Source organism: Mytilus californianus, unplaced genomic scaffold (assembly GCF_021869535.1).
Source record: "Mytilus californianus isolate M0D057914Y unplaced genomic scaffold, xbMytCali1.0.p SCAF_10, whole genome shotgun sequence".
Taxonomy (NCBI): Eukaryota; Metazoa; Mollusca; class Bivalvia; order Mytilida; family Mytilidae; genus Mytilus; species Mytilus californianus.
This window is the reverse complement of record NW_026262582.1, coordinates 62,116,495-62,131,028: the sequence shown is the minus strand read 5'-3', so window position 1 is coordinate 62,131,028 and position 14,534 is coordinate 62,116,495. Positions and strand designations below refer to the sequence as shown.

The 14,534-nt window shown below is 32.5% G+C and overlaps 2 protein-coding genes across 2 annotated transcripts in view; one reads left to right on the top strand and one right to left on the bottom strand.

Moving 5' to 3' along the window:
- LOC127718345 (uncharacterized) overlaps positions 1 to 14,534 on the top strand; it is a 162,175-nt gene that overhangs the window by 100,211 nt on the left and 47,430 nt on the right. Inside the window, exons 38-39 of the mRNA XM_052224342.1 lie at positions 12,785 to 12,910; positions 13,683 to 13,808. Coding sequence (XP_052080302.1) covers positions 12,785 to 12,910; positions 13,683 to 13,808 — 252 coding nt within the window. The remainder of the gene's footprint in view (positions 1 to 12,784; positions 12,911 to 13,682; positions 13,809 to 14,534) is intronic.
- On the bottom strand, positions 3,887 to 7,979 carry LOC127718344 (uncharacterized). The gene has a single exon (XM_052224341.1). The coding sequence runs from the start codon at positions 7,869 to 7,871 to the stop codon at positions 6,756 to 6,758; it is 1,116 nt and encodes a 371-aa protein (XP_052080301.1). The 5' UTR covers positions 7,872 to 7,979; the 3' UTR covers positions 3,887 to 6,755.

The window sequence follows — 14,534 nt, the reverse complement described above, 5'->3', positions numbered from 1 at the left end:
GCCACTGGCCTACTTTAGTTTCTTTATTATCCTTCTTAACTACATGGTAGACATTTTGCTTTCACAATCATTAAGATGTTATAGATTAGTTCCTTGGTAATGTTATGACGTCACAATAATTTGATGTCACAATAACATGACGTCATATCTTTTTTTGGGCCAAAAAGGAACTAAAAGCAAACATTTTTCTGGTTTCTAGACAATAACTTGAACATAAGTGTATGGATTTGTATTGAATTGTACCACAAGATTCCATACCACAAAAAAGGTAAGATTTGAATTTGGGGGCTACTGTCGTATCCACTTATATCCATTTATATGCATTCTCTTTCAAATATATCAATCAACTTCAATAATTATTTAAACATCTCCCACATATCCTCCATATTGATGGACGTTAAGCAACCAACAATCAATCAATCAATCCTCCATATTGACATTTCTGTTCAAAGGGAAACAACTCAAATACAATTTAATGATAATCTACTCTTAAACACACAACATTAATGGCACCTTTTATCACTTTTCAGAACAATTCTAACACAAATTCACAAATCATATTAAAATAACACCACAACCACTTATAATAAAAACCCCATAAACAACAATTACCAATTCATGCCCAATTTCATTCCACAATTTCATCCCATATTATTATCCTTTTTTGCCAAAATATCTAAAAATCTTCTATTCATTACAATAAAATGTTGTTATCCTTAAAACTTAGATATAATCTTATTCTGCATCTCATTCCCACTACATCATCATTCCTAAAATTGCTAAATTATCAATTTTAATTTCTAGATTCTAACAATTTTACAATGTCAAGAAAAATGAATTTCCTCCCCTTGCCCATCACCCAACGTTACATTATGTTTAAAAGCTTCAATCATTGCCAGATGACAAATAAATCTCAACTACCATACACACCCATCTGTACCCCACTTGTAGCAATATCAAACAACACCAAAAAATTATTAATTAGGTCTTTCCACTTTTCTGTGGAAAGACCTATTGGTTTTCTTCTGATTATTATTTTTTTCTTCTTCCGCCACTTTTTTCTGACGGTGCTTTTTTGTTTCGCAAGATGTCGCTTAGAATTTTTGCATATGATATCGAACAGTTATTGCGACTTTGAATCTGACCCTGTTTAACCGAACACTTTTTATTGTAAGAGTTATCTCCCCAAACACTGTTTTTTTTTGTGTTCGCATCTCCTTCGCAACTGTAAAAGATTATGACAAATTTATGTCTCCAATTTGTTCGTTATATCCTCAGGATCTTAAGAATAATTTTGACCGAAGCGGTCCAGAAACTCCATATGAGAGTTATTTCCCCATCTGTATTTAAAATAAGTAAAATGTAATTGTAATTGGTAAACCATAAGTGATAGGGACCTAGGGTCTTTTGATTTGAGGTCCTTGGTCCAAAAAAAAAGAAAAAAGGGTCAAGGTCAAAGGTCAAGGTCATTTTTAAATTTGGATTTTGGCTTATTTTCACCTCTTTTCAAACACGATATAAGATATCGACAACATATTTTTACTTAATTGTTAGTTGCAACATGTCGTAACACATACATATTGGTTTAAAGGTACGCTTACATCAAATAAGAGTTTCCCCCCTCTTTTATTTGAAAATATGCATATGGTGATATAACTCATGAACCAAATATAATTAAGTCCTAGGGTCTTTTGATTTTAGGTCCTTGGTTGATGTCCTTGAAATTGAGCTCAAGGTCATAGGTTAAATTGACGTTCTAGATTTTGACCTTTGCTTTTACCTCATATGTATACATGATAAAGCCATGGGACTTTTTGCATTAGGTTTCAAGCCATTTAACCTTAGAAAAGCCAACCGGAAATGACCTTGTGTAAACCGGAAGTAGCTTTTTTTTTGTACTTAATTAATGTAAAAGTTTATAGAACCAGATATTTTTGGTATCAGTGTCAATTAAACGTTTGAATAATACCGAAAGTAACATTTTTCAAACCAGAAGTAACAAATTATATCCCTTATTTAAAAAATATTGTATAGAAACCATATATTTTTGGAATTAGCGTACAATAAGCTATCATTTGAAGCTGGAAATGACAATTTAAAACGAATTTTACTATTTTCATATTAAAATACATGTTTTTTTGTGGAAAGACCTTCAAAAGTTCTCTGAACAATTGGTTTTTTAATTATTATTTTTTTTTTTTTTCTTCTTCCGCCACTTTTTTCTGACGGTGCTTTTTTGTTTAGCAAGATGTCGCTTAGATTTTTTGCATATGATATTGAACAGTTATTGATTTTGAAACTGACCCTGTTAAGGCGAAGTGTACGTAATTGCACGCCTCTAGCGGAATTCAGGATAAAAAACGTGCGTCGTTAGTTACGCGGGTTATCTCCCCTACTCCAAGAAAGGAAAAATGGGCACATGAAAGAGAAATGACTTAGTGCGGTCTATCATGAATTCAAACAAGTATTCATGTGCTATCTCAAAACTTCAAAGAAATATTTAGAATGACTCCAATCAGAAATCTGAGTATCCTATTGTGAGTTAGTCTGACTCTATTACCACTGTTTTTGTTTTAGACACGCAGGAGCAGGTACACAATACAACTCGTGTTTATTTCAACAGAAGGTAAAAACGCCTAAACAACAAAATTATAACCAAATAAAAAATAAACCAGTGACAATTCTGCTTCTATTCGTATCAAATTCATTAAAATCAAACCAGAATTGACCCCATAATATTTTTTGAAAAACCATAGTTTTGAATGAAATGCACAGTGTACTGTAGATCCTGTAGCGTAAAATTGTAGGTAACGAATAATTATATTGCATGTGAATTTGTGTCTTGAACAAGAAAGACGTTGGCATGTCCGTTTTTATGCAATTGAAAATTTTATACTTTTTATATTTTATTATTTATGTAAAAAGTATAAAAGATACTAAGGGGTAATCGACCACTAGTACAACATTTATAAGCCGAAGAAAAAGCCAACAGCAAAAAAAAAACCCATCAGATTCCGTCCACAAAACATTACACACTCAGAAACTAAGAATTGTTCACTATTACATTTATCTCAGAATATGTAAAATCTATGTCATCCAAATCTCAGTTTTCAAGGTGCAGAAAATAAACAGGTGTCTTCTATTCCGTCCGCAATTTTTGGGGAAAGTAAAATCTAAATTTAGAACCATGGTTGAAACTGAAACTACACATGTATGATAAAAATAGAACGTGTTATTTTTTCTTAATCAAATTCCGATTTCGAAGAGATAGCGAAATTTTTTCTCTTTTGTTGTGCTTTTGTGTATCATTCAGCAGTAGTATAAAGGGGAAGAAGGGGTAGGGGTGAAGAATAATAGTTCTACAATGTCGGGGCTTTTTATAACCAGGCGACTATATACGGTATGGATTTTCTCATTGTTGAAGGCCGCATGATTGCCTATAACAATTGCTTACATCCACATCCTTTAATTTTAAATATACTTTACGACACTTAATTTCTTGATAGTTCAATCTTTAAACTTCAAGTTTTAGGTATTTTGTTGTATATTAAATGATACTTGGTAAAATATTTTTAAAACAAAAAAGTTTTAAAATTAACATGATCAGAACGGACGCTCAGAAAAAGACACCCGATCTACCTTAAACGTGGCAGATAGTTGTCTCATTTGCAATCATACCACAGCTCCTTATGTTCATATTATATTAACAAAACTGCAATTCATTTGCATTATATACAGGAACAATTTGTATGGCACTATACTAGGTAAACTTGTATAGCATCGCTCTTGGTACATTCTTATAGCATTACACCAGTACATTAATTTATAGCATATCACTATGCACAAAGCTTTAGCATTACACAATACACAATGCTCTAGCATTATACACAATATACGCAATGCTAAGGCTAACACTGGGAATGATCTGTGCTACGTGAAGTTAAAACTCCGATCTGTTTTACTTTGCTAAAATTCATATGCGGGTTCTTCTTTTGACCTTATTACAGTCATAAAAATTCTCAAGATAATATGCAGATGCAGTTTTCTTATTTTTTGGGAGTCGTGCATGTGGATATTAAACAAATTATGGAACAAAAAATTATTTCCTTTTTTACTTAAAATCTCCAGCAAACATTAAATCATGCTTTGTCATGTAGTTAAAGAAAAGGGAAAGCAATCGAGACAGGAAATTTTTTAAATAAAATTGCAGAGTTGTGTCACGTGCACGCGTGTGAACCTGACAAAAAATGGGCTTTGTGCGCAATCCCTCGAATAGCGCCGGAAATGGTGAGGATGAAAGATGCAGCAAATTATATTCACTTTTTTAAAATACAAACATGCAGAAATGAGATTTTGAAAAAGACGTGTATACGCGATCCCAATATTATAACCGATTATTTAAATACGTATAGAATCATTCTGTCAACGCTGTGTTTACTGGGACAATTTTAAACTTGATATTTGATTCATAATTATTAGAACAATACAATATAAAAAAAGAACATGTGGCATGATTGCCAATAAGACAACTCTCCACAAGAGTCCAAATGACACAGAAATTAACGCTTGAGCATTTGCAATAATTAGGAAAATGGGTTATACACACTCACGATTTTGTTACGACACTGTACGGTATAATAGCGTTATAAAGTAGAAATTGTGATGACGTTACAGTAGACATCAATAACGTCGCCGATTGTTTTTATTCTTTCCGCTAGAAATCAAACTTCCACAGGATATAGCTTGAAAACTAGCACGGTTGCTAAGGACTTTCTTTGCACCAATGGGTTCGTCGTTCATTTTTGAATCGCATATCGATTTTTAAAAAAATTCTGTGGAGCAACGAATTAGAAAATCTTGATAAAGTAAAAATATCTGCCGATTTTTATGATTTTCCTTATATATCCTTTGTATTTTTGGCTTATCATGCTGTTAATTTCAACAGCTTGTATCTGAAAAACGAAAACAGTTACCCCCTTTTTTTATTTTATTGTATGATGTATTTTTACAAGCAGAATCCACATGTAAAATTTAAAAAAATTCTGTGGAGTAGTTAATTACATACACTTCGCCTTAAGCTGAACACTTTTTATTGTAAGAGTTATCTCCCCAAACACTGTTTTTCTTGTGTACAAACCTCCTTCACAACTGTTTAAGATTAAGACAAAATTATTTCACCAATTTGCTTGTTATATCTTCAGGATCTTAAAAATAATTTTGACCAAAGCGGTCCGGAGACTACATATGGAAGTTATTTCCCCTTTTGTATTTTTAATAAGAAAAATGTAGTTGTAGCTTGTAAACCATAAGTGATAAAGACCTAGCGTCTTTTGATTTGAGGTCCTTGGTCCAAAAAAAAGAAAATAGGGTCAAGGTCAAAGGTCAAGGTCAAAGGTCAAGGTCATTTCTGAATTTGGATTTTGGCTTATTTTCACCACTTTTCAAACATGATATAAGATATCGACAACATATTTTTACTTAATTGTTAGTTGCGACATGTCGTAACACATACATATTGGTTTAAATGGTGTGCTTACATAAAATTAGAGTTTTCTCCCCTCTTTATTTAAAAATAACATATGGTGATATAACTCATGAACCAAATATAATTAAGATCTAGGGTCTTTTGATTTGAGGTCCTTGGTTGATGTCCTTGAAATTGAGCCCAAGGTCATAGATTAAATTGATGTTCTAGATTTTGATCTTTGCTTTTACCTCGTTTGTATACATGATAAAGCCATGGGACTTTTTGCATTTAGTTGCAAGCCATATGACCTTGAAAAAGGAACCGGAAGTGACCCTGTGTACACCGGAAGTAGCTATTTTTTTGTACTTTTTGAATGTAAAAGTATATAGAACCATATATTTTTGGAATCAGTGTCAATTAAACAGTTAAATAATACAGGAAGTAATCTTTTTCAAACCGGAAGTAACAAATTATTTCCCTTATTTAAAAAATATTGTATAGAAACCATATATTTTTGGAATCAGCGTACTATAATCTATCATTTGACGCTGTTAATGACATTTTAAACCGACTTTTTACTATTTTCATATCAAAATACTTGTTTTTTTTGTGGAAAGACCTTCAATTGTTCAGAGAACAATTGGTTTTTAATTAATTTAATAAAATGTTTCATACCAATAACAGCTTAAACTAAATTCCTTTATGGAGCATTTTAAACACTTAGCTAATATTTTCCTTTAATAAATAAATAGATTAAATTCTTGGTGGACTTGGATATGCTGAACATAGCCATGTATTTAGATATTGGATATTGGACAAAACACCAATTTCAAATTTTTCAGAACTATATCAAGGTTGATGTACCGGGTAGTGTCCATACTTGCCCCAACTGTTCAGGATTCAACCTCTGTTTACGTATCAAGATGTGCCCACGGAGCATTTTTTTGGGGAGGAAATATGTGTTACAGGATTACTTTATGAAACTTTTGACCCAGTTTGAATATGCAGACATGGCCTTCACTAAAAAATATGATTTGTGAGATTGAAATCATCAATTTTATTTTCATTTGAACAGGTTTTGAGGCCTTTTTTTTGTATACATTTTACTAGTCCAACAACATTGTTACGTTCATAGTAAATTTCCAAAATCCTTCTTGGTTTTGAAATGATACAATTTGCAATAAGTAGACAGAATTGATAGTCCTGTATACTTTTATGGTTGTAAATTTTACAAAAGAATGTTGAGGGAGCACTTAAATACCTCTTTAAATAAAATAAATGATTGTCTTTAGGAAGAAATATCAACAGTGTGTAGTTTACCAAGCCCATCTTTTGTTCCTTGATAAGAACATCCTATTTGTAACTGGCCTGATTGATTTACATTCAGAGCCCAAGGTTTCTCAATACCATGACTTTCATTCAGACAAGTGACTAGACAACTTTCCATAGATAACATGTGAACAGCATTGCTGGCATAGTCTGACACTAATATTAAACCTTTTGAAGTGGTAACAAGGTCCATAGGAATAAAATTAATTTTAGTGTTAATGCTTGTATGACCATTGTAAGTCCATTTTAGGTTCCCATGTTTTCCAAGGACAACCACCCTACCTTCCCAAGGAATTTGTTTTGTAAGATCTATTACACAGATGTCCTCATTTATATTTGTTGCTATTGCATGTGGTAAGGAAAATAATCTCTGATTGTTTGTGTCATACTCATATGTTCTCATATGTCTACAGGTATAGTCATACACAAATATTCCTCTTCTACTTTCTTCTTGTAGTGGAAACCGTTCACCATTATCCCTAAATCCTATTAGAATGTTTTTGTCAGTTGCATGAATTCCTCTGGCATAAAGTGGTGTGATAGAAGTAAAAGTTTCTATCTTACTGTCTGGTTTGAAAGTTGATAGACATTTAATTTCTGATGATTCAACAACCGTGAACAGTAATTTATTATCCTGTGCTTTTGTCATGTCAATAATATCTACTTCAGTATCATTTGCTATACTTGTAGTAATACATTTTGAACTTTTAAGTTCAAAGGATTTTAGTGTTGTTGTTTGTAATGTACATAAGATATTAGTATTATTTTCAAAAGTTTTAATATTTCGGATGCTGCTTGGTGCATCTAATGTAAATGATCCAGTGATTTTGCACTTTGGAATGGTTAATATAGTACCGAAGACTTCTTTTTTATCATCAAGAATTCTTGTTTCTGAAAACAATATTTTTTGTTCTGATATCATTTTCACTGGTCTTGTAGGAAAATCATTGTCCAGTTTACCAGAAGCTGTAAAAATAGCTGTTGCATTGTGGGATTGGAATGTCTCTTCAATTTGAGCTTTGTTTCTTGTCAGGGTGTCACATCTTTCTGCAGTATCCTTCAACTGTCTTGACATTTCTTCTTCCCTAGGCTTCCACAGCTTGTCTAATTCTGTGATGAGATTCTATCTTTGTTTAGTGATGATTTCTTTTAGTTCACTTTCCTTTTTCAAAATACTTTGTTTAATTTCATTGTATTGATCATTTTCAATGGATTTAATCTGTTTCAGTTCCTTTTCAAAGTCAGAATAAAAAGGCAGTTCCTGGTGAATTTTATTATCCAACTCCTGAAGTTCTTTTACCTTCTTGTTATACACTTCATCAATTTTTGTCAGATTATGAGTTCTATGGGATTCTAGTAGACAGACTGCACAAAGCAACAATTTACAATCCTCGCAGTAAATAATGCAATGTTCAGCATTGTGAATCGAACATTGAATATCTTTCAGGTCAAAATGACGAATAGTTTCACTTGCTCCCAAGTTACTGAATTCTTTCAGATCAAGCACCTGGTGAACTTCAGTTTTCTTTATTTTAGTATGAATTTTAATTTTACATCCCTCACACAGAATTAAATCACAATTTACACATTTATATTTTGGTTCATTTGAAGTTTCACAGAATTGACAAACCATTAAGTTCTGAGCCATTTTATACCGTATGAATTGTTTGCCTTTCAGACTTTGTACCTTATAATCTATATCATTTAATGTAATACAAGGTGAAACAAGTCGGAAAAGTTTTTTCCAGTTTTATTTCTCTTTTTCAATAATCTTTTAATTAATCATTCTTTCATTTTAATTCAGATCCTACAAATTTTAATTTTTTTGTAATAGACATCAAGTAATTTAGAATAAGAATAAACTGACATTGAACAGAATTACCCTTTGAAAATAAATGAACCTGTCCTATGATCAGATTTACTTCCTGGTTTAAAATGTATTTATAACTTTTTACCTGATCAACTAGTTCATAGTTCAGCTATTTATATATTTTTCTTTATTGTAGTTATCCTAATCGGCACTGGAGCATTTTTCTTATCATTTGAAGCTCTTGAAAAAACCCTTCTTATATTTTTATATTTACAGTTTATATGAATTTATATAACAAAATCAAAAGTATATATATAATAACAAGAGTGCACACTCTGAAATGTCTCGCCTTCTTTACTAACCATTGATATTATGTTGATAGTCCTAAATATTAAGCTTTACTATAACTATCACATAAACTTAACATGATCCAAGAAAATGAGGTCAAGGTCATATAAACCAAAGAGAAATACATGTACACCTTACAATCATTCAATACACTAAATATAGTTGACCTATTGCTTATAGTTTCTAAGAAACAGACTTAACCAAGAAAACTAAACATTGACAATGAACCATGAAAATGAGTTCAAGGTCAGATGAACCATGCCAGGCAGACATGTACAGCTTACAATCCTTCCATACAACAAATATAGTTGATCTATTACTTATAGTTTAAGAAAAAAAGACCAAAACATAAAAACTTAACACTGAGCAATGAACCGTGAAAATGAGGTCAAGGTCTAATAAAACCTGCGAGACTGACATGTACATCCTAAAATATTTCCATACACCAAATATAGTTGACCTATTGCATATAGTATAAGAAAAAAAGACCAAAACTCAAAAACTTAACTTTGACCACTGAACCATGAAAATGAGGTCAAGGTCAGATGACACCTGCCAGTTGGACATGTACACCTTACAATCCTTCCATACACCAAATATACTAGATCTTTTGCTTATAGTATCAGAGATATGGACTTGACCACCAAAACTTAACCTTGTTCACTGATCCATGAAATGAGGTCGAGGTCAAGTGCAAAATGTCTGACAGACATGAGGACCTAGCAAGGTACGCACATACCAAATATAGTTATCCTATTACTCATAATAAGAGAGAAATTAACATTACAAAAAATCTTGATCTTTTTTTTCAAGAAGTCACTGAACCATGAAAATGAGGTCAAGGACAATGGACATGTGACAGACGGAAACTTCATAACATAAGGCATCTATATACAAAGTATGAAATTTTCAGGTCTTCCACCTTCTAAAATATAAAGCTTTTAAGACGTTGGTTAATGCCGCCGCCGCCGCCGAATCACTATCCCTATGTTGAGCTTTCTGAGACTTTTTGGCTCGACAAAAAGCAAAAGTATTGATTTCAATTTTGATAGATTTACCTATCATTTACTCGAGTATGTAGGACAGCACATGCAAGTTTACATATGATATGACATGGCATATGTTTTAGTCAACAGAATACACAGAATGTGTCCCCGTTCCTGTAGTGTATACCTTTATATTTTACAGTTAGGGTTTTTTGCTTGTGAGAGAGCTGTCTACATATTCCATTATATTAATGTTCTATTTCTTTTACTGTTAACTTCTATGTCATTAATGGTCTCTGGTGGAGAGTTGTCTCATTGGCAATCATACCACATCTTCTTAGTTTTAGCTCACCTGGCCCAAAAGGGCCAAGTGAGCTTTTCTCATCACTTGGGGTCTGTCATCCCTCGTTGTCTGTTAACTTTTACTAAAATCTTCTCCTCTGAAACTACTGGGCCAAATTGAACCAAACTTGGCCTAATTCATCCTTAGGGTATTAAGTTTAAAAAATATATCCAATAAACCCCGCCCATCAACCAAGATGACCACCATGGCTAAAAATAGAACATTGGGGTAAAATGCAGTTTTTTGCTTATATCTCTGAAACTAAAGCATTTAGGACAAATCTGATATGGGGGTAAAAATATTCATCAGGTCAAGATCCATCTTCCCTGAAATTTTCAGACAAATCAGACAACCCGTTGTTGGTTGCTGCCCCTGAATTGGTAATTTTAAGGAAATTTTGCAGTTTTTGGTTATTATCTTGAATATTATAATAGATAAAGATAAACTGTAAACAGCAAAATTGTTCAGCAAAGTAAGATCTACAAAATGGTCAATTGACCCCTTAAGGAGTTATTGCCCTTCATAGTCAATATTTAATAATTTTTTGGTAAATTTTTGTTATCTTTTACAAAAGTCTTCTCCTCTGAAACTACTGAGACAAATTTTACTTTACTTGGCCACATTCATCATTAAAGTATCTAGTTAAAAAAATGTGTCAGATGACCACGCCTACCAACCAACATGGCTGACATGGCTAAAAATAGAACATAAGTGTGAAATGCAAGTTTTGTCCATTATTTTTTAACCGTTATAAATAGAGAAAATCTGAAAGGAGCAAATATGTTCAGAATAATGAGCTCTACCAATTTTCCATTTCTGTCAAAACTGTTAGACAAATTCTTATAGGAGTCATTGCCCATAAATGACAATTTTTAGGCTCACCTGGCCCATAGGGCCAAGTGAGCTTTTCTCATCACTTGGCGTCCGTCGTCTGTCGTTGTTAACTTTTACAAAAATCTTCTTCTCTGAAACTACTGGGCCAAATTTGACCAAACTTGGCCACATTCATCATTGGGGTATCTAGTTTAAAAAATGTGTCCAGTGACCCAGCCAACCAACCAAGATGGCCGCCATGGCTAAAAATAGAACATAGGGGTAATATGTAGATTTTGGCTTATATCTCTGAAACCAAAGCATTTAGAGCAAATCTGACAAAAGGTAAAATTGTTTATTAGGTCAAGATCTATCTGCCCTGAAATTTTCAGATGAATTGGACAACCCGTTGTTGGGTTGCTGACCCTGAATTGGTAATTTTAAGGAAATTTTGCCGTTTTTGGTTATTATCTTGAATATTATTATAGATAGAGATAAACTGTAAACAGCAATAATGTCAGCAAAGTAAGATCTACAAATAAGTCAACTGACCAAAATGGTCAGTTGACCCCTTAAGGAGTTATTGCCCTTTATAGTCAATTTTTAACCATTTTTCGTAAATTTTTGTAATCTTTTACAAAAATCTTCTCCTCTGAAACTACTTAGACAAATTTAACCAAACTTGTCCACAATCATCATTAGGGTATCTAGTTTAAAAAATGTGTCTGATGACCCCGCCTGCGAACCAAGATGGCCGACATGGCTAAAAAATAGAACATTGGGTAAAATGCAGTTTTTGGCTCATATCTCTGAAACCAAAGCATTTAGAGCAAATCTGATTGAGATAAAATTGTTCATTAGGTCAAGATCTATCTGCCCTGAAATTTTCAGACCAATCAGGCAACACGTTGTTGGGTTGCTGCCCCTGAATTGGTAATTTTAAGAAAATTTTGCAGCTTTTGGTTATTATCTTGAATATTATTATAGATAGAGATAAACTGTAAACAGCAATAATGTACAGCAAAGTAAGATCTACAAATAAGTCAACATGACCAAAATTGTCAATTGACCCCTTAAGGAGTTATTGCCCTTTATAGTCAATTTTTTACAATTTTCATAAATTTTGTAAATTTTTACAAAATATTTTCCACTGTAACTACCAGGCCAAGTTCATTATAGATAGAGATATTAGTAAGGAGCAAGAATGTTCAGTAAAGTAATATCTACAAACACATCACCATCACCAAAACACAATTTTGTCATGAATCCATCTGTGTCCTTTGTTTAATATGCATAAGAGAAGCGACACACAAAATGAGGTCTTCTCATTTAATAGTATAGATAATTTAAAACTGAAGATGTCAAAGCCATCTTTTTTAATGGATAGTAAAAATTTTAAAAGCCATTCATCTGCCTAGAAAATATGGACATTTGTAAATGAAATCTTAATTGCTTATAATTATTTGATAGACCAAGATATATAAGAAGGATAAGTAAAAATAATTGTTATAATATAGTTTTTCTCCTTTTCCTCATTCAGTAAAGCAGCAAGACATTTCAGCATGTGCATTCTTGTTTGAATTTTAGGAGTACACAAAATAATGCTTAAAATTTTCTTGACCAGATCAATTCAACTTATTGGAATTAATATGGTATTATTATTTTCATATATATTTTTTTTTTTATAGGAAGATATTAGAGAGCAAGCTAAGGAAGTATTGGCTGCATTATGTGGGGTGGAGAATAAAGATGAATTACTTGAACTGATGAACTCATTGGGAATGACAAAACAATTTGATACCAAGGAAGCAGAGGTAAAGTATTGGATCATTTGGATTTTTAGGTTCCAAGGGTTATCTCAGGTATGGAAATATTATTGACCTGGACTTCTTCAATTCTGCAGTAAGACCCATACAGGGGTGGTTTGGGGTCTGTGTGACTGGTGGATGTATAAATATGCAGCAATTTCATGGTAGATTGGGCTAGTAATATCAAAAGCCTCATGCTGATAGAGTGCCGATGTCTTTAAACATTTAAAATCCGTTGCAACTACTCTTTGAGATAAATAAAAATAACACTCTAAAGGGTTGGAGCAGTAAGGGCCTGATTTGGCCCCCAATAACGAGTCTATTATGTCAAAAATAAAAGTGGGTGGTTCAAGTTGATGAACAAGTGAGCAAGTGAAATGGAACAACTTTTGTATAACTTCTCTTATGAAACTTTGACACTTTGATTCACAATAGAATGAAAATAAAGATTTTAGTTTAATTTAACAAAATCACCTTGAAATCAACCAAATTTATAATCTAATGCATGGTACCACAAACTAAACATTCAAGTTATTATTTGTTATAACTATCAATGTTACATGTCTTTTTTGCATCTCATGTGTTATGTGTTTTGGGTCCTTTAAATTGAAATTGGCCTGTTTTCATTTTAATTTGTTGGAAAATTGAAATTAATGCTGATTGTGGTGTCATAAAAAAGAGGCTGATAATAAATTTTCTTTTTATATAAATCAAGCAATTCTAAGTTCAAACTTGCATGTTAACCTACAGATATGACACTCAGATTTTCTTTTACCAGGAGGAAGCATTGAAGGAGCTGGCCATGAGGTTAGATGTTCCGTACAGATCTGATAGTTTTGCAGACTGGATCAACAACTGGGTAGATGACGCCTCGTCCATATATGATAGTGAACCAGAGGTCAAGGTATGTTTCAAGTAAAAGTGGAGCATCAATGAAGAGACAATAATTGTCCAAATGCCCATCTGGTGGCAGCAAATTTGGTGTCCTAAATGTTATTGGTAACAAAATCTAATATTAGTGATCATTTTGTCTAATCTTCTGTTTGTCTTTGTTCTGGTATTTGTAGTCTGCAACCCCTCCCTAACCAGAGACTGGAATCTTTCACAGAATTTTGAGTCTTTAAACTGTTTTTGATCTGATTAAATTTTACAATTTTGCATTACAAAACACTTTGCCAAGTCATTTGAAAGAGGTAGCATCATGTATCTGCAACTCCTTCGACAATAATGAATTTTTCATATATGAGAATTTTTTTCTTTCTTTTTTTCATCCAAGTCATCTAACAAATTGGTTCAGCAGGTTGATGCACATACCATATCTGTATAACTGGGAGAGTGTTGGTATGAATTTGTGACTCCTAGTTTTGCATGAAAAATTAAACAGAAAATGTTTTAGTCAAGATCCAGAGCTTATATGCTGTTTTCATTTCTCAGAGCCTGTTTTAAATTTAGGCCTCTTTAGTGGTTGCCTTTATCTAAATGATTATGGGTTGGTATTTTTTTTTTGGCTGTTAAAGGGCTCTAGCTGTCAAATTCATGTTCACCGATTTGACTCAAATTCTCATATTAGATTTATAACAATGTAAAACATTTATCCAAATTATAGAAAGTGTAAAATAAACAATTTACA